The sequence below is a fragment of the Python bivittatus genome, unplaced genomic scaffold (assembly GCF_059951505.1).
Source record: "Python bivittatus isolate LINGU-HERP-01145 unplaced genomic scaffold, Pbiv_v1 ctg000590_np1212, whole genome shotgun sequence".
NCBI lineage: Eukaryota > Metazoa > Chordata > Lepidosauria > Squamata > Pythonidae > Python > Python bivittatus.
Genome location: NW_028277086.1, coordinates 13,477,280 through 13,500,572, shown reverse-complemented (window position 1 = coordinate 13,500,572; position 23,293 = coordinate 13,477,280). Strand labels below are relative to the sequence as shown.

At 38.7% G+C, this 23,293-nt stretch overlaps 1 protein-coding gene across 5 annotated transcripts in view; it reads left to right on the top strand.

The window, feature by feature from the left end:
- COL14A1 (collagen type XIV alpha 1 chain) overlaps positions 1–23,293 on the top strand; it is a 136,887-nt gene that overhangs the window by 92,509 nt on the left and 21,085 nt on the right. For 4 of the 5 annotated variants that reach the window (XM_088149005.1, XM_088149004.1, XM_007433931.4 and 1 more), the window contains 14 exons: positions 665–807; positions 1,492–1,601; positions 2,925–3,083; positions 5,589–5,666; positions 6,247–6,333; positions 7,601–7,654; positions 9,544–9,639; positions 10,389–10,442; positions 11,694–11,747; positions 16,659–16,712; positions 18,103–18,174; positions 19,909–19,944; positions 20,321–20,387; positions 20,607–20,795. In XM_088149005.1, the coding sequence (XP_088005131.1) occupies positions 665–807; positions 1,492–1,601; positions 2,925–3,083; positions 5,589–5,666; positions 6,247–6,333; positions 7,601–7,654; positions 9,544–9,639; positions 10,389–10,442; positions 11,694–11,747; positions 16,659–16,712; positions 18,103–18,174; positions 19,909–19,944; positions 20,321–20,387; positions 20,607–20,795 (1,253 nt within the window). The other variant, XM_088149007.1, reaches the window with a different exon arrangement.

Genomic DNA, 23,293 nt, shown 5'->3' with positions numbered 1-23,293 from the left:
TCTGCTGTATTTGATTTGAGCATGTATAAGCCTCCTTTTGTATTATTCAAACTGAGCACTGAAAAATAAAAATGAAAAAACATTAAAAAATGCAACAATAAAAGATCATCAGAAACAGTTTTGATTAGAGTGTTGTGTTCTTTCAGGAGAGATGCTGGGGGGAACAAGCCATGTTACCAATGGCAACAAAATAAACATGGAATGTGGTAATCCCTTCAAGACTAATTGTGCTCCTCACAAAAGCTTATGCCCAATAAAGTTGGTTTGTCTTGAAGGAGCTCCCACAGCTATGGGGATTGCTGATTGTAGGGCACAAAGTAAAGACTTGGCATTTTATGGAGCAGTTCAGCATCTCTTTTGTGGCCCCACCAGTGCTCACAGAGTTGATGAGCCCAAAATGCTGACCCTTTACATACAGTTGAAATTATGAAGATACTTAAGGGGCAAAATTAGAGTGTCCTCTTAAGGCACCCATTTCCTCACTTAATTCTGCTCCCAGATGGTTCCTAGCTCTGTATACTTACAGAGTTTGGCACTTGATATATTCTGCATGGCCTCGTGTGGCCTTGGACCAATGAAAATTGTGCATTCCTGATGTAGGATTTCTGCCAATGTTTTTCTCTTTGTTAACATCAATTTCTGCAAACTTATTTTCCTTTCACAGATATTTACACCCAGAGGGTCTCCCGTCAGATTACACCATTACTTTTCTCTTCCGCATCCTTCCTGAAACACCCCTGGAACCATTTGCTCTGTGGGAGATTTTAAATGAAAGCTATGAGCCATTGGTTGGAGTTATTTTGGATAGTAAGTGTTTGTGGCTTTGTGGTATGCTGTGATTGATTAATTTATTTCTATTTCTATTTCTTGCATTTTATCAACAAGGAACTTAAGAAGCAATAGTTGCTATTTTCTTTTTTGAAGGGAACCTACATACTTTTCCTACCCAGTTTTTCATAGGCTTTTCTACTTATCTGTGCTGTATCTTATCTATTTATAATATTTATAATCACTTTTTGTCATTGAAGGTATCTAAGGTGATGTATCTGTAGATTAACTATATGTCATGGTTTGACCAGGACTGTCCACATTTGGCACTTATATCTGGGTGTCCTGAATATCTCATTGGTTGACAAAAAGCCCTGAAAGATGGAGTTTCATTAACCTCAGTGGGCTTGCACAGACAAAGAGGAAGTGGATTTAAATAGCTTCCCCTTTGCCTGTGGGATGCTCAGATTTAACCAATTTAAGCTTCTGCACTTTTTCTAGGAGAGCACAGTTTATCCATCTGTCAAAACCCACTCCCCTTTTGCCTACACAAGCTGCACAGTTTTAGGGAGCACATTTAGAAGGAGTATAGAAACCTGTTCTCTAAAATGTTGCCTTGGCCAGCTGGCTGTTTATGTCTGTTGCTTGAAAATATGATAAGCCAATATATAATCTTAAAGAGGAGACAGTTCTCTGAGCCTTGTTCTCTCACACACCGTACAGATGATGGCAAAACCTTGACTTTCTTCAATTATGACTACAAAGGAGAATTCCAGACTGTAACCTTTGAAGGGCCTGATATAAAGAAAATATTTTATGGAAGTTTCCATAAGGTGAGACTTGCTGAAATAGGTTTTAAAAAGGTCAGAAAGATTTTAAATGTAAAAGAACTTGTCTTCCCAGTTTTGTCCTATTCTCCCTAATTTATGAGGATTCAAAGTTATACAGCAAGCATACAAAAAGGGTGGTCTGGGGGCTGCATGTGGTCCACTAGTATCCCTTTTGTGGCCTCAAGAAATGTCCGAGTAAGTGGGACCAAACACATAATCCCCCCCCCCCTTTTTTTTGGCTTAGTCCTCTGATAGACCAGACAAATTCTCAATTTCATTTCTTCTCAGACTGTAACAATGATGTCACTTTTAAAGCTGCCAAATTCTGTTTCAGAGCTGATATCATTAGGAAACAGTGAAATAAGACTATTGTTTAATTTCTCTAGAAACAAGGGAAGTAATTTGGCAGCTGTCAAAATTTTTACGTGTTTTTATACTACTCTATTTTACATCCTTGCAGAATAGTTTTCTAATGTGATTAGTCTTCAATATTTAATATTTTAGCACTCTGGTACTTATATGATATTGTTTCATTTTATTTTTATTTTCTTCCTAATTTAATTACAAATTGTTATGAACTCTGCAGATTCTATTCTATTCTATTCTATTCTATTCTATTCTATTCTATTCTATCCTATCCTATCCTATCCTATCCTATCCTATCCTATCCTATCCTATTCTATTCTATTCTATTCTATTCTATTCTATTCTATTCTATTCTATTCTATTCTATTCTATTCTATTCTATTCTTCTATTGTCTGTGTTTCTGGACAGTGACTAATAAAGATAGTATTGTTGTTCCTGCTTTTCTAGCGGTTGGGGGACATTTCAAGGGTCAAAACAAATGCCTTAAACCTTGAAGATGCCACCCATTTTGCTCCAAAAACTCTTGAGTCCTTCTCTCAGTACATACCGTGATCCCCCTATTTTTGGAATTTGGCCATCGCCAAGCCACACAAAGCCACATAAGTTATGGATCTCTGTTAAGGAGGCATGGGGCAAGCAGCCTAATCCTGACCATTCGGTCTCTGGGCATGGCCAGTTGTTCCCTCAGTCGTGGATCTTCAGTCAGGTCTTTCTTTTGCCATTAATGATACACAAGTTCCCTCCTAGGTGGAAGATGGAATTAATGGCCAACAGGTTATTTTAAGATACGTAACAGTGAGGAACATAGGAGAATGTGCAGCCCTCTGCGCATACAGAAACTTGAGAAAGCAATACCATGCCTGTGAATTGTATTAAAAATATCAGTACAGAGAGCTCCTGTTTATGTGTGCCCTTTTGGCTTCTCCTTTGTGTATAAAAACATCCCTCTCCTCTTCCAGCTGCATATTGTTATCAGCAAAACAACAGCTAAAGTAGTGATTGATTGCAAGGAAGTGGGTGAGAAGATGATCAATGCAGCAGGAAATGTCACTTCTGATGGGATTGAAGTACTGGGAAGGATGGTTCGATCAAGAGGACCAAGGGACAGTTCTGCACCAGTAAGTGAAGGAGCTAAGGATTTGAAATAAAAGGGGATGATAATTCAGGAAGATTTATTCATGAGGGATTGATGTAACCCCTGCATAACTACACAGGAAGGCATGAATTCAGCTGTAGCTCCATCGAGTTCCTTCACATTAAATCTAATGCATGTTCCCCCACTTTGTCAGGGCATCTTTGTGTCGTGGTTAAATGCAAGCGGGGAAAGGTCCCTGGGGTCACTCACTGACAAGTACTTCACATGCTGAACTCTTGAGACTTGGCCTGAACTAAATTATCTTCTTTTCAAGATGACAGTTCCAAAAAAATTAAGAGAAACTCTTCCAGAACAACATCATTATATCCTGGGGAGACCTGATTATCTGATAAAGGAATAAGAAAATTTAATAGGAGAGAAGTGGATTAATTTCAAAGCTGGACAATCTGGTCATGTCCTTTGAATTCTCTTGTCCAGAAGAGCCGCTTCAACCTAATTGCCTTCAGCTTATTTAGCCTGCAAAGAACGTATTTGCCCCCTTCTCTACAAAATTATGTGCTTTGCACAAAGAAGGAGTGTTTTCAGACTCCTGGCTTAAGCTTGGCAATTAATATATCAACTCCTACAAGACAATTGAACCAAGCAACCTCCATGGCCATGTTCCAGGAGGGAAAGACAAAGGCCAGCTTGTAAAAAGTTGCAGTTGAAGGGTGCTTTGTAGGAAAAAAAAGGAAAGAAACGATGGCTTTTATTAAGAAAATCATGGTTGTATGAATGGTAAGTGGTCAAGTGAACTATACACCCACAGGAAGCAAAAACCTATAGTTGAATTGGTTGATGGTTATGTAAGTCCACAAACATCCATTTCAAAACATACTTCTCAATAAAGAGCATTCTTTTCACAAATTCTACTTTATCAAAGTCTGTGCTCTTCGTCAGGTACAGTGTATTTTTCAGAAAATTATGTTGTGATGCTGTCCTATGATCCATGAGGCTAAACCATCAGGGATGTTTCAGTTTGCTCTGAAAAATGGAGTTTGTTTGGTTTTTTTAGCAAAAAAATAAAAATACACTTTCTTCTAAACCATATCTGGCACCCTGATGGTAAATTTGGAAGTTCTTTTTATGTGGCAAAGCCCAACAGAAATGATTGTCAGGCATAATATTGCCAGCACGCACACCTTGTATCTTGATGTACTCCATATAATGCAGTGTTTTTCAGACTTGCAACTTTAAGATGTGTGGGCTTCAAATCCCAGAATTCTCCAGCCAGCATGATATAATGCAATATAGTAAAAGAGTTAATAATTATAACAATGTCACTGGCCATATACACTCCAGCTGGAATAGGCCAATCTTTGTAGATTTCAAGAAATATACTACCTGTGATATCCAGGATTCCCTGACCATGCCCTCTGTTGAATTTAAAGGAACATCCCACTTGTAGAAGAGTTATGTCTGTGGGTATCTGCAGATACGGCAATATGAATTATGCTAATGTATATTCTTAATTTAAATGTCATTCCTTCAGGCATCTTAAAGAAACCATTTGTTTGTTCTGTTGGAAATGTTGCGTGTGAGTTGAATTGGCATTTGGAGGTTTATGTGGAATTGTTTATTTCAGAATCGAGACTTCATGGAACTAAATGTAAACTCTGTGGATAAATGGATCAGAAAAAAGGATATCTTTGTTTAGTAGCTCACTTGGAATCAAGAGCAAGAACCCCTATCGCGTCTTACTGTCCAAAGAAAGACTCATTCAGCCGATTTCTACATAAATATAATAAATTAATTCAAATAAATTTTACTTATTAAACAATAGAAAAATATGACATCACATTAGATCTTTATTTGAGGCATCTGAGACAGTGTACCTCAATTTTTTTTTCCTGGAAACAGGCACATTAATCATGTATGCAGATAGGTGTCAGTGAGAGGCATATACATGCCTACTCTGTATTTTTAAATTAAGAGAAAATACTTCTAAGACAGGTTTATAGTGTTGAGCTATGGATTCTCAATAAATATTTCCATTTTTATATACATTTTGACCTTGCTTTTGGACCTGATTTAAGCAATATGGCTAACGGTTCTTTTGATCTTAATGTGACAAAATTATGACATTTGTAGGGTTAGAAATTGGATGGAAGAGGAATAATTTTGGAAAACAAAGTTGAGTATGCTTTCATCAGCATCATTGTATCTACCTGAAAGATTTTCTTTGCTGAAAATTAACTTTTAAAATAGAAAGAGTTTCTGTAAATATGATACTGGAGGCAGATGAGTTTTTTCTATTTAAGCTTCCTTTTGGGGGTCATCTTCAATTTGCAATTTTGGATAAATTGGGGTGACTTTTAAATCTTTTTATACAACAATATCTCAAAGGTAAGCATTCAGTTGGTTCATGATTTGGTAAATAAAAAAATAAGAAACCATGAGTGATTATTTTCTTCAGCTTTTGTTATGTTTTTGTTTTTATTAGATCGTACCTAATCATTTTGAAATTGTTTTTTCCTTCTTAAACCAGTTCCAGCTGCAGATGTTTGATATTGTTTGTACTACTTCATGGGCCAATAGAGATAAATGCTGTGAACTTCCAGCATTGGTAAGATGTTACCCATTAAAAATACTTATTCAGTTATTTGCAATTCAATTATAACTATGTCTGGAAAGATCTGCGAAAGATGAACATTCAGGTAGTCCTTAACTTACGACCACAATAGGGATTGGAAAATTCATTGTTAAATGGTTTGGTCATTAAGCGAGGCATCACATGACCGCACCTGATTTTACATTTTTTGTAGTGGTCATTAAGCAAATCACAGTGGTTGTTAAGTGAATCACACAGTTGTTAAGTGAATCATGTAGTTCCCCATTGGTTTTGCTTGTCAGAAACCAACTGGGAAGGTCACAAATGGAGATCACGTGACTCCAGGATGCTGCAACCATCGTAAATACATGCCGGTTGCCAAGCACCCAAATTATGATCATGTGGCTGTGGGGACACTGTGACTGTTGTATGTACGAGGACCAGTCATAAGTCACTTTTTTCAGTGCCATTGGAACTTTGAATGGTTGCTAATCAAATGGTTGTAAGTAAAGGACTACCTGTATAACCAGGATCCAGAGTATCCTAATTTGGAATACACTGAAGATGACACAAACTTTTTTGTTGTTGTTGTTAGAGAGATGAAGAAAGCTGCCCTACCCTTCCACATTCTTGCTCCTGCTCTGAAGTCAGCAAAGGATCTCCTGGGCCACCAGGACCACCTGTAAGATTTTACTTTATTGGTCTTTCACCAGTGTCCCATTTCAAATACTGCCAGGTGGCCAAATATCTAATTTTATTAGATAGATTGAGAACATAGCCTGGTGATGCAAACTGCCAAAATCTCTTGTTCAGGGCTGAGAGTTTAATACAATGAATTGAAATAAGGACTACCTATTGCTCTGAAGTAGAGTTTGTATTGAAAAGCAATTATAGTCTCTACTAGCTTGAGTTATAGCCTCTGTAAATCTGGAAAGCACTGAGTCAGAGGGGATGTGGCATTTGTGTGCCTCACATACAAGGTTTCCAGTTTCTAGATGATGCTCTGAAATATCAATAAATATACATAAGGCTTATTTGCTTTTGTTCTGTTACTTAGAGTGTTGGGGACTTTCCAGAAGTTTGTTTCCTACTGCTGGTAATCAAAACTTTCAGCTGTTCCATCTTTTTCTCCTTGTTTGATATTTTGTTGAAACTAAAAAAAAAAAAAAAAAAGTGAAGAAGTGGTAGAATAAACATGGTACATTATTGGACCATCAGTCAAACCAGTGAATCAGACATTGGGTAGGGCCTTTGTCCCATAAAGACCATGTCTGGAAACATCCATGGCATTTCTCTCTTCCCCAATCTAATACCTTCAAAATATGTTGGATTTGCACTTCTTCTGAACCACTTTTAAAGCATGCACAGCCCTACTAAGCCCCCCAGTGATAAGACAGAACTCACACTTACCCAAGTGTGACTTGGCCTGGGGAGCTGGCTGGTTTCCAGAGTTAAGAAAAGCATGAAAATGAGTCAAAAATGACATCTTTATAGAAAATTCCCAATTGGCTTTGTGAAGGCTGAATTTCAGTTGTGTTTTCCTTAAGAGAAATGGGCACATTTAATGATGGGGGAGGGTTGTGGGTGGAATAGTGAAATATGAATTGCTATATTCATTGTGAGGAGGAGATGATGGATGGTGATGATGATGATGGTGATGATGATGATGATGATGATGATGATGATGATGATTCTCTCTGTATTGGTGAATTATGCTACCAGGTTTGGAACCAAAACAGGGCTACTGTGAAACAAGAGCAGCCTTGAGAGAACGAGTCATTCTCAGTAGTACTGAATGTGCCTGTTGGAAAAGAAACTGAGATATGTTAAAGGATGGCTCTTTGGCTAAAACTCTGAATAAGAACTTTCTTGAGTAGGACATAAAAACACAATGCAACATTGAACAACAGGACCTACTTGATTTCTTTTAATCTAAATGTGTTTGACAGGGTGGTCCAGGTCTCCGGGGTCCCAAAGGTAGCCGTGGTGAAGATGGTCCAAAGGTAACTTGTTAATGCAGCTTCCTTCTGCATGATGTTCCATAAATATCCCAGCCCCAGCCCACATAATGCTTTTATTGTCTATGTAGAATGTGACCTAAGTGCTATTTGTTTTGTTATCTTTTCCCAATATTTATTATTGGGAGAAAAACAGTTTGGGGGAAAAAAGAGAAAATTTTGCTAAAAGGTGCAAGGATTTCTATAGAACAGGTAGAATTCAGGGCACCTTCTATTATTCCTAATTCAGCTCTATTATTTCTATGTTTGATTTAGAGCTTTGCAAATAAGTTTCTTTCTTAAACTTTCTCCATCGTGTTAATTCACACTGCTACAAACATGTACTCAGCATCAAAGTGGTGAAAAGTTTCAGGAGTGCCAATGTTTTTGTGAGGGATTGTTTTTATATAATTCCTACAGCCCAGCTACATATCTATCCATAAATACACAAGGACACGTGTACAAGACTTGGAATCTCCAGTAGATTGCACCACCAAAAATGTCTGAAACAATGCAATTTTGGCAAATACTCCCCACCCCATACATCATACACACACATAGGATAATAAGGCTGGGAATGGGATCATAAAGTTTCTGACAGATGAAATGCTCCGATTCCCACTCTTATATCACCCCAAAGTCTCAGCTTCACTGGCCCAGCAATAATAAAAAAAGACTGAAGTTGAGTTAACAAATAATATACTGAGTTGTGTCTGCTGACCCAGAAAGGTTCCCCATATCTTATTTTCAGCATTTGAACACTGGTAGTTTGCTCTTCTCCTCAGGCTTCTAGGGAAACTCAGATACCATATGATATAAACCCTGGCTTTTGCCAGTTTCTCAGATCTTCCAGTCAAGTCACATGCAAGACAGAGCATGTTGAAATTGAGAACAGGACAAGGGCCAGTGAGTTGAAACTAAAAGAAAGGAAATTCTAGCTGAATAGTGGAAGAACTTCCTAATGGGAAGATCTGTTAAACCATAACCAGTCTGCTTAGAAAAATGATGGGCTTGCTGGAGATTTTCAAATGAGGATTAGATAACCACCTGTTGGGTAGATTTGTTGAGTTCTATACTGGTCACTGGCTTAGTCTGGCTGACCTATGAGGTCCCTTCCAGTTCATATGTTCTGTAATTCAAACTCTCAGGATATGCCTAGCAAGACAAAATATCAATATCTTCCTAAGCTTATTGAATATCACTATAATTATCACCTGCTCCTCTGTCAGCTCTTAACAGTGGTTGTCTGAACAAATGCTTGCTGACAGCTGTATTCATAAAAATCTTTAACTTTCCAAAATTACAAAGTAGGAAGTTCCTTAAGAGACTGCTCAGATTAGCCCAACATCTATAACAGTACATTAAGCTGAGTCACATCTTAAGGTGCCTGATAAAATGTGTCTTGACTGTTTTGGGCCTGGTCGATCTTTGAGACAACCTAGCAGTTACTCTCAAGCCATTTTCTCTGCAGTGGCAGCTCATTCTGGATCAGCTCTCTCCCCTAAAATCTCTGAGAGGCCTATTATTATATTTTATTTTTATATTTAAAGAATTGAATGGCTCTCTACCTTACATAGTGATCCTAGTTGGCTCAGGACAAGCAATAAATACAGAACAAACTCTTCCCACTGCCTACATCTGTATTAAAATCCCCTCTTTTCACCCAAACCCTTCCCCGTACGAACGGTGAATAATTGCTTTTCTTTTCTTTCCCTCCCAACTTTTTTTAATGAACATGTTTTATAGGTTTTTCATTATTTTAATATTGCATTTTGTAAATTCCTCTGAGATGCACTCACATAGAAAGCAGTTAAGTAAATATGTTAAATAAATAAGTAAAGGGTAGACTGCTACATTTTTAGCATGGGACTTTGTGATTATGTTTTTGGTTCTAGGGACCAGATGGACCTCGAGGTGGAATTGGTGCTCCAGGTCCTCAAGGGCCTCCTGGACCTCAGGGGCCAAGCGGACTTTCTATTGAAGGACCTCCAGTAGGTTTATTATTATGCAAATACTTATTCTGGGCAGCCAATAACCAGCCCCTGAATTTTAGTTGCTGAGGAATATGAGCAGAAGGGTGTGAGCGCTCCCATGTCTTGCTTCTGGTGGCCGTTGTTCGATTCCTATGAGAATTAGGAAGTTGAGCTAGACAGATCTTTAATCTGATCCAGCAAGGGTCTTCTTGTTTCATGTGGTTTTAGCTACTGCAATGACAGCCTAGGGGATTTTATGAAAAACTTGATCTAGAAAAAGTAGTATTTGAAGGGTAAGAAAAATACTTTATGTTTCATGATACCCTTCCTCCCCTGGCTATTTTTTTGTATAATTTTAGGGTTGTAGCAGCAGATTGCTTTCTTCTCCCCTTCCCTCTAGACTGGATATGGAGACACAGATATGGGAAGGTGGAGGCAGAGGGGAGCTAGAGAGAACCCGGTGTGTAGTTAAAAGTCTGCTTGTGTAATGTTGGATGTCTGTCTATAGTCTGCCCAACAATAGTGGATCTAAACAAGCTGAAATTAAAGAAGAATCAGATGCCTTGACTTGTGGATTTAATTAAGGGCTATCCCACCCTTTCTTCCATAGTTCAAATCTTTATTACCATAATTCAGTCTTATAAAGCAATTTTGGAATTCCTTTTTTCCCCCCTTCTCCAGAAAGAAATTGGCAATTAACCATTTTGTTTGGATGAGAAAAAGGGGGACAGTGAAACAAACAATAAAGAGTGTTTGTTTGTTTTCAGGGACCAACTGGAGAAAAAGGAGAAAGGGGAGAAACTGGTCGTCCAGGCCTTCAGGTAACCATTGTGCTATGCGAGTCTAGAATGGAGTTACTCCACATTACTCAACTATTAGATACTTCAGAGCTGTATTGTTAACTATTATTATTGTTGGTCACATAGTCAGCCAGATGTTTAGACTGGATTTGGTATTTTTATTCACCTATCAAGTCCTTCCCAAGGACCTGGTACAGGCAGATGTTGTTGTTATTATTATTACAATCCTTCACTAATGGAGGAATTAAATATAGTTTTACTGTGGATTTTGCTCCTGCGCTCCTGTCAGATACGGTGATAACCACCAATTGGAAACTGGAGAACAGCAGGGAGAACTGGACTCTAAGCTCTTAGTCTTGATGGCATTATTCTCTCACGTGAATCAGGGCTGTATAACTTAGTTCCAAATGAGGAACAAAAGGAGAGTGGGGCTTGTCACCCTCCTGTCCATATTTGTGAGTTTTCTGAGTGCGTTTTTGGTCATGGGTAGCACTATTACTGTAAGTACTTCACTCTAGTGCTTTCTTGCATTCAATGTGCAGGAAGTGTGCCACCATTTGCTTAAGGAACTACCTGAGAGCATGATGTCTTCCATTAGATAGCACAACCTGTCAGACTCAAGTAGACTAAAGGATGGGTCCTCTAATGCCAGCATCTCCTCCGTCCTCCAGGTCAACTTGCTTGTCCTGGGGATCTTCCACCCTTTGCCTGTGACAGATCCTCAGTGCTGCAAGAAGGGAGTTTTGGAGCTAGAAGTGCAGGATTTATCTGAGCTCCCAACCTAGCAGGTGCCAGGCAAGGGTCGTACCTCCACACTTGTAAAAGCATGGAGAATGTGCTCCCAAGTTTTATATCCAGGACCCAGCTAGTCCTGTGCTGCTGGGGGCAGATAACAAAGGAGCCATCACATTGTGTCTGCTCAAAGTAATTGCATGTAATGTTACCTGCACAATTCTTGGATGAGGACATTGATAATGCCCGCCCCATTCACACCTGAGTTGTCCCTACAAGTTGCAGGCTGAGTGAAATATTCGATTCAGACATTTGATTCAAAGATAATTGGTTTGACTCTCCATCAGATCATCTATTTGAAGCTTTGTGGAGCACTAACGTTTACAACTGGACAGTGTAACTCCATTAATCAATCTATATTTAGATTTATATGTTCTTTTTATAAATATGGATAAGTAGATTTGCATTATTATTGTTGCTGTTATTAGCATAAATTTGGGTTGAAATGTATAATTTGGCTCTCTTTTGGGTGTTACTCAGGGTGTTCCAGGACCAACCGGATCACCGGGACGAGATGGAAGCCAAGGGCAAAGGGTAAAATGGAAGAATTGATAGTAACCATCCACCTACTTCACCTTGCTCTGTTCCTCCAAGGCTTAATTTTGCATACTATGAACTGTTCTTACTAGGATGAGTTTACATTACCTGCTTCACTGCTAAACCCAGATGAACAAAACACAGTTCCTGTCTTAATTTCATATAGACCCAAAGAAAGAAACCATGTTATCATTTGGAATGACAGCATTTAGGCAACTTCCTAATGGTTGGATTCTCACAACCTGTTGAATTCCAAACAACCCAGCTCCATTTTAGCTTAATCTAGCATGTTGTACATATCCAGGCCTAGTGCCATTTTATTCTTTCCTACCTGCAGAGAATTCTGATTTAGTTCTGAGATGCTTCTCAATGAATCTCAGAGAGGGAAGTACATGGGATTGGCTGACGGATGTCTTTCTTCTTAGCCTCCGCCTGCAGATTCAATATTTCTTATGTCTCCTTAAGGGGACCTGCAAGAACTGCCACAAATGTCAACTCAATTCCCCAAATTTATTCAAGAGATTTGCTACGAAAGGCTAATTTTGGATGAGATTACTAAATTGGAATGCAGTCATTCTTTCACAGAAGGTTTTTTATTCTGTTATGTCTGAGATGGATGTCCTTTCCAGATGTGTGGAATATAGAGATTGGAATAAAAGGATTATCATCTCTTCCTCCTCCTGAAGCAGATTCCCAATGTTTTCCCTCCCACTAGGGAAAATATTTTAAAGTGAATTCCTGCCTTCCTTTCTCTACACCACCTGGTGCTCCCTGAAGCAAATCACTCCACCCTGCTACCCAGCACTGATGGCCTGTTTATGTCAGTTCAAGTTATTGTCGTTGGGGTCTTGTTCACACTTAGCAGGGAACAAATACTATTATCAAACCAAATGGAGCTTTTATCTGTAAAGACATGAATAGAACTGCACTATAAATATTTACTCAGAAGCAAGTCTCGCTTTGGTCTAAATATATAACAGTATTCTTCAACTTTATGTTGTCCAGATGTCTCGGAGTATAATTTTAGAAATGCCAGCCAGTGTGCAAATGCATGTGATGTACACCACGTTCTCTCAATGAGTTTTATGGTTCCTTGGGTTTTACTGTTAGATTTTTTAAACTTTCTTGGGAAGGAATTTGTGAAGGGCCAGATGAATCAGGAACTCAGATTGAGGCTGGGTCTTTGAGAGATGTCTGAGAGTCTAAAAATGTCCGGCTTAATACTTCAACCTTTTTTACCGTCTTTGGGAATAGCTGTTGTTAAGAGTCTGGTTGAAGATACGGTAGTTGGTAGCAGAGTTCAGTAATTCCTGCTCTGAGAATAAACTGTGGATGGAATGATTACTATGAAGAAATGGGTAGTAGATGAGAGAGGCTGGAAGGAGAATGTTGAAAGTAAGAGGAAGATCATTTCCACAGACTTTTCTACCATATCACAGTCTTTCCCCCCCTTTTATTGTAATGTTATAAATCTTGATTTTTGTTGTTGTTGTTGTTCAGTCGTTAAGTCGTGTCTGACTCTTCATGACCTCATGAACCATATCACGCCAGGCCTTCCTGTCCTTCACTGCCTCCCTGAGTTTGCTCAGTTTCATGCTCATTGCTTCAGTGATGTTATCTAACCATCTCATCCTCTGCCGTCCCCTTCTCCTTTTGCCTTCAATCTTTCCCAGCATCAGGGTCTTTTCCAAAGAGTCCTCTCTTCGCATTAGGCGACCAAAGTATCTGAGCTTGAGCTTCATTATCAATCCTTCCAATGAATAGTCAGGGTTGATTTCCTTTAAGATTGACTGGTTTGACCTCCTAGCAGTCCAGGGGACTCTTAAGAGTCTTCTCCAGCACCACAGTTCAAAGGCACCAATTCTTTGGCACTCAGCCTTCTTTATGGTCCAGCTCTCACAGCCATACATTACTACTGGAAAAACCATGGCTTTGACTATACGGATCTTTGTTGGCAAGGTGACGTCTCTGCTTTTTAATATGCTATGTAGGTTTGCCATAGCTTTCCTCCCAAGGAGCAAGCGTCTTTTAATTTCATGGCTGCAGACTCCGTCTGCGGTGATCTTGGAGCCCAAATAAATGAAGTCTGTTACTGCTTCCATTTCTACCCCTTCCAATGCAGATTTCAATGCAATAGTATTTATATAATATGATTATAAATTATGAACATTCGATTATTTAGAAAGCTTGCAATACTGAAAATAAGAAGAAGCTAGTAACAATTCTATCAATATTAATAGCATTTTAGGATGTCAACATTGCAAGCATAAAAATATTTAACTTTTCATCCAAAATTGAGTATAACATGAAAAAAGAACCGCGGCATATCATATTAAAGTAGTAGTTATGTGACAATAGTTTTGGTCTGAAACTAATTAACAGAAGTTAAAATACCTAAAAAATATTTTAACTTATAATAGCACTGTTTGACTAATAGAAGTGGCAATGGGAATATATATAGAAGCACAAACTAGAGCTGTGCAAAACCTATGAAGAAAATGCTTCTCAAGCAGGAAATACCCCTCTTCAAGACAATAAAGCAAATGTGGCTTTCTCCTGCCTTGCGCAACTGTTCTCAGACATCTTTGTGGATATCACTTCCTTTCAAGGATGGGAGGGAGGGGGAATAAAAGTATTCACAACTTGGATTGTCCATGGCAATTAATTGCCTGTAATTTTCCCTCTCCATGCCTTAGTCTGTCACTGGGTCTTTGTGTGTAAGGCCAAAAAGGATAAACAACAGAAAAATAGGAGAGTCTGCTGCTAACTTTCCATCTTCTAATTGTAAGTTAATTTAACCTTCCTTCCTTCCTTCCTTCCTTCCTTCCTTCCTTCCTTCCTTCCTTCCTTCCTTCCTTCCTTCCTTCCTTCCTTCCTTCCTTCCTTCCTTCCTTCCCTCCCTCACCCCAGGTCCATAAATCATCAGTTCTGTCTTTTCTTCTTTCAGCAAAAAGACCATATAACACTTAGAGATTTTTAAAAAAGTCTTAATTGTTTTTTCCCCAACCAAACTGATCATTGTTGCCATTTCTGCGAGCTCCATCAATTTTATAATTCAGTTCTCTACTGTGGATCAGCTAGGATTGGTTTCTTGATGGTTTGCACAAACTATAAAATATACTCAATGGCATATTAGATTGCAGTTAAGACTGATTTGAAATAGTGTCAGAAATCTGTTTTCACTTAATATATTTTAAAAACTCAAGGAGTTTGGCCTTTAGTATTCTAAGTCTGCATTTAACTGCATCTAGTAACAGGGTGAAAAACTTTGTTATTCCAAAAAGTATTTGTCCTAAGCATGTTACATAGATGTAAGTTTTGTTCAGATGACAGGGAACCATTTTATAGGGGTTTGTTTTTTAAAAAAACTGGCCTCCTAGCTATGATTCTGTTCAAATTATCAAATCCTGCATTCTTTCTCTTTCTCTCTCTCCCGTTCTCTCTCCCCCTCAGGAATCATAGGGGGGAGGAGAAATAATTCTTTGCCATAAATGTATTCCCAGTTCCGTCATTAAGACAAATAACACGTTGCAATGGGCATGTATCATAAGCATCAGCTCATAAGTTTCATCTCATAACTTTCTTCTAAGTTTATAAATCTAAAACTACATTGTAAACTTACAATCCCGAAGCCTCTTAGTTTCAGAGCCACTTGGAGAATAAAGGTAGTATTGTTGGCCATCATGTCAAAGAATATTTTCCTGCCGGAATAGTACGTGCACGGTATGTTTACCTTCGGGTATGGGAATAGCGTTCTCACATTGCTAAAATCTCTTGTGTTCTCAAGCCAATCTAGCTTTCAGCTCTGTGTTAATCAGGGGTATCTCTGCCCCTTTTAAATCTGTGCAATGCATGTGGCGCATGATAAAAAGGGGCAGGGCTTCCATTGCCTGGCTACGTCCACCATTTTCACTTGATTGACTCCCCCCCACCACCACTACAGACAACATATGCATTTTGAATTTGAATTTTTGTGGGTGTGCTCTGGTGTTGAAGGAACGTGAAGCAACATCAGAATGCGTATGGAGCAAGCAGCTTCATGGTCTTAAAGGTGGCAGTTCTCCAGTCTACCCGCAGACTGTAGAAACTAGAGATGAAAAGGGTCGTTTAGGTATGGAGTCCAACCTCCTGTTTAGGGCAGGAATCCAAATTAACCACTATCTGCCTCCACTTGAACACTTTTAGTAAAGGGGAGACCACCACCTCTCTAGGTTATCATCTTCACTGTCATATTGCTAATTCTGTTATGAAGTGCCCTACTGTAACTTTTCTGGGATTAAGTTTTGAACTTTGAAGAATGAGCAGAGGGAATTCAACATCTGTTACTCATCAGAAAGATGGCAATATGGATTCATTCCCTAAACCACTTTCTGATTAATCCCCTTTTTTGCACATATGCTTATACAGCAAACACTGAGAAGCTGGACTATGCAAAGGTGGGAATGAAGAGTGTGTGTTTGTGTGCGTTGTGCGTTGCGTGTAGCAGAAGCAGAAGCAATACACAAATGACTTGCCTGCAGCAATTTTATAGTAGCTATTTTTAATCAAGAACATCTACGAGTTGCTCCAAAAGCAGAACATTTGGGTTAAAACATAGATGTGAATCTTTTGATAGATGCTACAGAAATGTTATGCGGAAACAACCATATAAATATGGACAATACCTTTAGTATTCCTATGGTAATAACCACAGGAACTAAGTTTAAAAGACCTCCAAAAATTCCAGAACAATCTTATTTTTATTATTTTTTAAGCAAAAGGAAACATGACAATGATTTTAGTTGTTTAGCTTTATATAGTACTGTATATGTATAAGAATGAATATAATCTTCATATATATGATATGGTTGCTTCTTTTAAACCATTATAAAGAGCAAAATGGTAATTCGAGTACTTCATCTGTTTTAGGGCCTGACAGGCAAAGATGGGCCAACGGGACCCCCAGGACCCCCAGGACCTGTGGTAAAGACAATCATACTATTCACTTCTAAAAAAATTGGTTAAAAATCCTTGAATCACAGAAGGTGAATCGGGAACAGATATAGCTATAGGTATAGATATAGATATATAAACTTGTTTTCATTGTAAAATAACAAAGTTAATTCATAAAATCTAGATTTCCCAGCACAGTGGCTGAAGATGCCCTGGTGCCTATAGATAATGCGGCTCTTAAATGGATTATCTTTTTAAAAACTATTTAATTTTTTTTAAGAAATAGAAAACTATCTGTGAAACAAAGTTATACGTCTTTGGCATAATTTTTATTTCCAAAAATGCTTCTAGATAACCCTGAGGTCTATTTTAGAAAATAAAAATGATGAATGCGTCAGGAACTTCATGTGTTTAAAAGGTCACGGATAGCTCAAACCTTGAGTCATTTCCAAAGCTTCGGGAGTTATTCCAAGGGTTTAATTCCATCTTTGGCACACGATGATCCACCCAGTGGTCAGTGATGTCATGACTGAGGGCTTCATTTCTGTGAAATCTTGCTATATCCCTGTTTTTTCCATGGAACTTCCATGTCAAGACCATCGTTCCAACTGGGGGAAAAACCCCTCAAGACCAAAAATCTGGAGTAGTCTGGCAAGCCAGCAAGTCTTTCAGGAAAAAAACTTCCATCTAGTCAACATGGCCAATTTCACCCATTTTATTTTGCCTGGATTACTGTAATCATAGTAAGAGCTGTAAGGAAGGAAAGTCAGGGAATATATCTGCAAACAGTCAAAACAGCCCAGGTCAATTTTGGGTACATTTTAAACTGGGTTCAGAAGGGTTGGGGGATGGCAAGACTAATCATCTAGGTGTCCTTAGACAAACTATGATTTACTGTGGAGTGTAAACACAGCTAGTGGCTCTGAGGTTATAATCAGGAGGGGGCAGAACAAAGCGATTTGGTTGTGAGAAATGAAATAAAATATGGGAAATTCCTGAATGAATCTAATTGGATGGACAATGCAGAAGTGGCCATCTGATAAACAAGTAGTCACTGATATACAGAATAAGAGGTTTCATTATGGATGACAGGTGGAAAATCTTCCACACTGGGACAAATAAGTCTGTGGACCAACCAATTTATTGATGCTCTTATGGAACATCTTGCTGAACAATAACTTGGCACTTGGATGGGCCTTTATCTGTGCTTCTCCAGGAATAACTTGCATTCATTGAACGAGTAGAGGAAGTGCATAGACAACCTCACCATGATTCATCTGCTGTCTTTTCTGAAATAAAGTGGATTCTTGAGCCAAGGTGTTGGAGAATGTCAGCCAAGATGCAAAGCACAAGTCTGTATAAACAGAGAACCAGTATGTCTGAACTCCTGTTACTTGTTTTCTTTGTTCTTTCTATGCAGGGAATACCTGGTGCTCCAGGTGTCCCAGGAATTACGGGTAATGTCGGCCCACAAGGAGATGCTGGACCACCTGTAAGTAGAAGTCCATCATACTCTATGTATATGTGTGTGTATGTGTGTATGCATACATGTACCTGTATGTCTGTATGTATATATATCTATGATGAGTCACCAAGCTTTTCAATAAGTACATCACGTGCCTGGTCTAAATGATATAAAAGTGTTAAGGCTTTTATTTCAATTTTCTACCACACTCCTTTGACTTAAATGATTTTGCTACTAATCCAGTCGATGGAAAAGAAGCAGCAGGGAGTGCCAGGAATAACAGACCTGTAAGCCAAGTGAATCTATAAACTGAAGAGGATATTTCATTGATCTGATTTATTCTACCAGTTTTCTTCAGCTTCCAGTATTTGAAGAATAAATTAAAAAGGGGGGGGGGGGAAGACTGTTGGGTGTAGGAAGTATTCTAAGGTGATTTTTTTAGCATAAGTTAATTTAGATTGTAAACATGCAGAGATCCTTTCATAAGAGGGAAAATTAATGCTCTATTCAGATATTTTTTCCCCAAAATGGTCACCTAATTAGTCCTTGAGGTCACTGTAGGATCATAATTAGAGGAAATAATAATAATCTATTTACATATTATATTGTGATATATAACAGAGTAGTTCAGTAAATATTTTGTAGGTCCGCCTTTATTGGATGGGCCTCCTCAACTGTGCCAGGAAGTCCTAGTAAACATTATGATGAATATGTTTGCATGATGGCAGCTAGAATATTTCTTTAAACGATCAAGCACATGTTTTCTTAAGCAGACACAAATGATGATGTGGTAGGACAACACAGAACTCCAGTGACTTGTTTGTGCCATGACTATGTTCAAAACTGGTTCTGTTGTTTTCCTGCAATTGTGATATGTCAAGTGATCTCTCCTGGAGACCTGAACATTCTTTTAACCCCCTCAGAGCCAAATTGGAAACCACCTTTTCAAAGAAAAATAGTATCTTCCATATGTCCAGAGAGCAAAGGTTTCACTTTTCCTCCTAGCCACAATCACCAAAATCACACCCTTCCCCCATAATGTGATTAGCTTTTGAAGGTCCTGTTGTCATCACTGTAAAGTCTCTTTTTCCCCCTGATGCTAACTGTAATGTGGGATGGGGTGGGAGATTTTCACCAGCAGAGCTGAGAAAGCTTCCACTGCAGTTTGCCTCCCTGCACCTAGAACTAAATGCTTTTGGAAACCCTTACATGTTTTGTAACTGCACCGCTAAAGTAACATTTACTTTGCCTTCTGTAGACATTTAAAACAGCTCTGTTTGATTTCTTTTCTTTGACTTAGAATGAAAACAATGGCTGTCTTCCAAGAAGTCTTTTTATGTATGTTCCCCATCAGAGCAGAGTTTGAAAGATCCTACTGCTAAGTATGGGGATCTGCTATGAAACTTTGCCTGGAATATGACCCTTCTTCAAAGCTGCTGAATACACAGATATCTTCATTCTCACCCAGATTTCAGCCAATAGCTAGATGGCCAAAAGCTTTTCATGAACATATCACACCTCATCACAAAGATACCACACCACAACTAATTTTACTAAACTTTGCAGTCGTCTTTGAAGTGCGTTGGGAAGTATAATCCCATCTTGCTTAAATAACTACTGGTGCAGTGTGGTTGAAAACCTATGACTTACAAGGTTGCCACATTAAAAAGGCCCGCGGATCACAAAGAAGGGGGTGGGAAACTTATTTACATTAGATTCTGTGCTTATTTACTTTATATTTTGTGCTCCTCTCCAACCCAGGGACTTCCTGGAGCAAAAGGCGAAAAAGGTGAACGTGTAAGTGCCTTAATTACAGATTTTAAAGACAGTTTCTTTATTTTTAGAATAAAGTACTACTTTGGGAGGCTTTTTTCCCCCCAGTATATGTAGGTGGCAGTCCTATGTGTCTTTATGTGGGAGTAGATCCTGTGGGACTTGTGAGTAGACATCCTTAGGTTGTGCTGCCAAGAAACCCCAACCTTTTCCCAGTTCAGTACCCTCCAGGTGGATTGGGACTGCCAGGAGGCCAAAGGGGGATTGAAAGTTGTATTCTCAATACTTTGGAAGATGCCAGGTTGGTAAAGATTGGTTGTATGTGAGGAACATCTGTATTTTATGCACCTTACAGCATCTCTTATGGGAGCTGATGTATCACTATATCCTTAATGTACAGGGAGATCTTCAGTCCCATGCAATGGTACGGGCAGTAGCTCGTCAGGTGTGTGAACAGCTTATCCAAGGTGGGTACAAGAACTTCTGTACTTTCATAGTTGTAATGATTGTAGGTTTACTGGATGTATTTGTGCATTCTAAAACAAATTGCATTTATGTATAGTTCATTGGGCCAAACCCAATAACTCTTGAATTGAGTCCCCCTTATTCTTCTTATCAACATAAAACTCAATCAGGATAGAGTTCTTAGATAAAGCTTATGTTTTCTGGATGTGTCTGCTTTGCAGGTCATCTGGCTAGATACAGTTCAATCTTAAATCAGATCCCAAGCAACTCAGTCTCAACACGTACTATCCCGGGGCCCCCTGGTGAACCAGGACGGCAAGGATTACCTGGACCACAGGGAGAGCAAGGGTCTCCAGGAAGCCCAGGTTTTCCTGGCAATCCTGGTCAGCCTGGAACACCAGGAGAAAGAGGTAAGTGGACTGCTAAGATATCTAAAGTTGGAGCTTGTCCACAGGCCAACAAAGACAGCATACTTGTATCTGATATTGCTGGAAATTTCCAAGTTTAATGTTAAGGTTGCCCTATTAAGAAGAGCATCCATGTGAGGCTTCCTCTTTTATGAAGTAGAATTTGCTTTGAAAAATGTGAAAATTGTCCCTGGGCAAGTATTGTGCTCAACTTGAACTAGGATGACTCTGTTTGCTTTCATCTATCTTCAGTCATGCCATTCCCTAAGAGACTGACAGTCTTGTGCCCAGCTGGGACCTTTCAGTTGTCTTCCCTTTAGGAAAGCTCAGATGAAAGAAGAATTGATGATCTTCTGTCTGCTGACTGAGAACCATCAGTTATCACAGCTGTTGAGGGATTGGTAATATTCTGCTTATTGAATGGGGACTATTAGAATTATCTTGGACTCAAACACACAGACCCTGGGTTTCTTTGGCATGGCCATGCCACATATACATCCAGATTACACCCCATTATGTTTTTGAAATAAGCTACTCTATGGGGCTTAAGAATCAAACCACATTTTTTTAAACAGATTCTTTACTTAAAGCATAGTGGATTACTACAGCAGGTCAGATATTGTTTCTTCTATTTAGATTGATAAATGGTTACAAAATTCAGCATCTGAAGTTTGGTAAGTGATGATGAAGGTCAACATCCTAATTTGAAGGAAGGAAGGAAGGAAGGAAGGAAGGAAGGAAGGAAGGAAGGAAGGAAGGAAGGAAGGAAGAGGGAAGCAGGGCAGGGAGAAAGGTCTTAAGAACTTCTTGGGGCATTCAAGTTGTCTACCATCCATTGTGGAATCTTAGTTCTTCATTGACCTCCCAAAGGCAGGGTTAGATGGAGGACGGATCCTTGCAAAAGTGAGTATTAGCAGGATAGTCCAACCCAGGTGAAGAGCTGAATCTTCTTCCTCATTGTTACAAGGATCTCCCATTTTTAAAATGTTAGGATGCAGTATCATCTCTTCCTCTTATACCATGGTCCATCCCTCTCATTAGTTCTTTACCCCACTTTTCCATTTATGAAATAACCTTGTCCTCTTTTCTTGACTTCTCCATTTGCATCACCATCAACATCATCCTGTAGTTACTTCTGGTTTGTGAATGGCTACCAGTGGTCTTACCTCAGCCTTTTGTATCAACTTAGCTGCAAAATCTGAAAGGGGAGAACGGACAGAGGGGGTTGAAGAGGGGCCCCTGTATTCTAACAAAATACTCTTTTGCAGAACAAAATTGTATCCTAGCAATGTGAAAATCAATGCTTCTGACCTGGCCTCTTTCATTGTGTATATCATAAGCAGGTAGGCATAGTTCTAGTAAAACTTTAGCCTGTAAAAATCATCAATTAAAAAAAAAAAATCTAAGAATGCCTATAAAACTTATATGACTCCCCATCATACTTGGAAATAAAGATAATTTTGGATCCAAGCACTCAGATTTGTACCAGGCCAACTTCTCATTTTCTAAAAAACATAAAATATTTACCCAATAGAATCAGTGAGCCTTATGGATCTTAAGCTGCCTATTCCTGAATGAAAGGTAAGCAAAATTGTGCATGAATATTTGAAGTGTGTATGTAGGAAATTATTGACATCACATTAGTGAAGAATGGATTTTATATAAATCTTTACATTTCAAGACTTGAAGTCCAGCAACCAGAATAAATGAATCATTCACTGTGAAATAAATGGACCTTAATGGTTAAAAAATATTATTTCAGGCAGAGAGATTTTCCACAAATGCCTTCTCTTTCTACTGATCTCTATCCTGAATGGAAATTTGTTCTGAGAATGTATAATAATATTTGGTCCTTGGGGTAGGAACTTGCTATTACCATAAGACTACAAGGAATGCCTGAAATAATTTACACATTTTGCTGATACCAGAAATCTACTATACTAGACTTTTCCATTATTAGACTTGCTACCAATTCTTCATAATATTTGCTCAAAATCCTGTCTGCTGTCATTTTAACTCATTGTTCCTATTCTCTGGAGCGCTAGAAAAAACGTGCTCCATAATTTCATAAAAGCCTTTCAGCTAACTGAAGTCTTTTAGGACTGCCTCTATAAAATGCCATAAATAAGGTGAAGGGACTCAGAGGTGTCCCCAGGATGGTCAAAAAGGTCAAGAGGGCGGCCACAGTCATGTGGTCAAAGCTCTGCAATGCAGGTAGAAAAAGAGATGGGGCTGCTATAGAGAAAGTGGTGAAGAAACCATAAAAATAAATGTGGGGAAAGAAAAGCATCTGTCAGTGGTTGAATGCTGCTACTGCTTTAATTTAAAAATGGAATGGAATGAATAAAGTGGTGATCAGATTGGTTTGCATGTATATACGAGTATTCTGTTTTTTTAGAAATAACTGAAGTTGATAGCACACTATCACATAAATCTACTTCGAAGTAAATCCCATATATATATATACACACACACACACACACACACACACACCACATGTA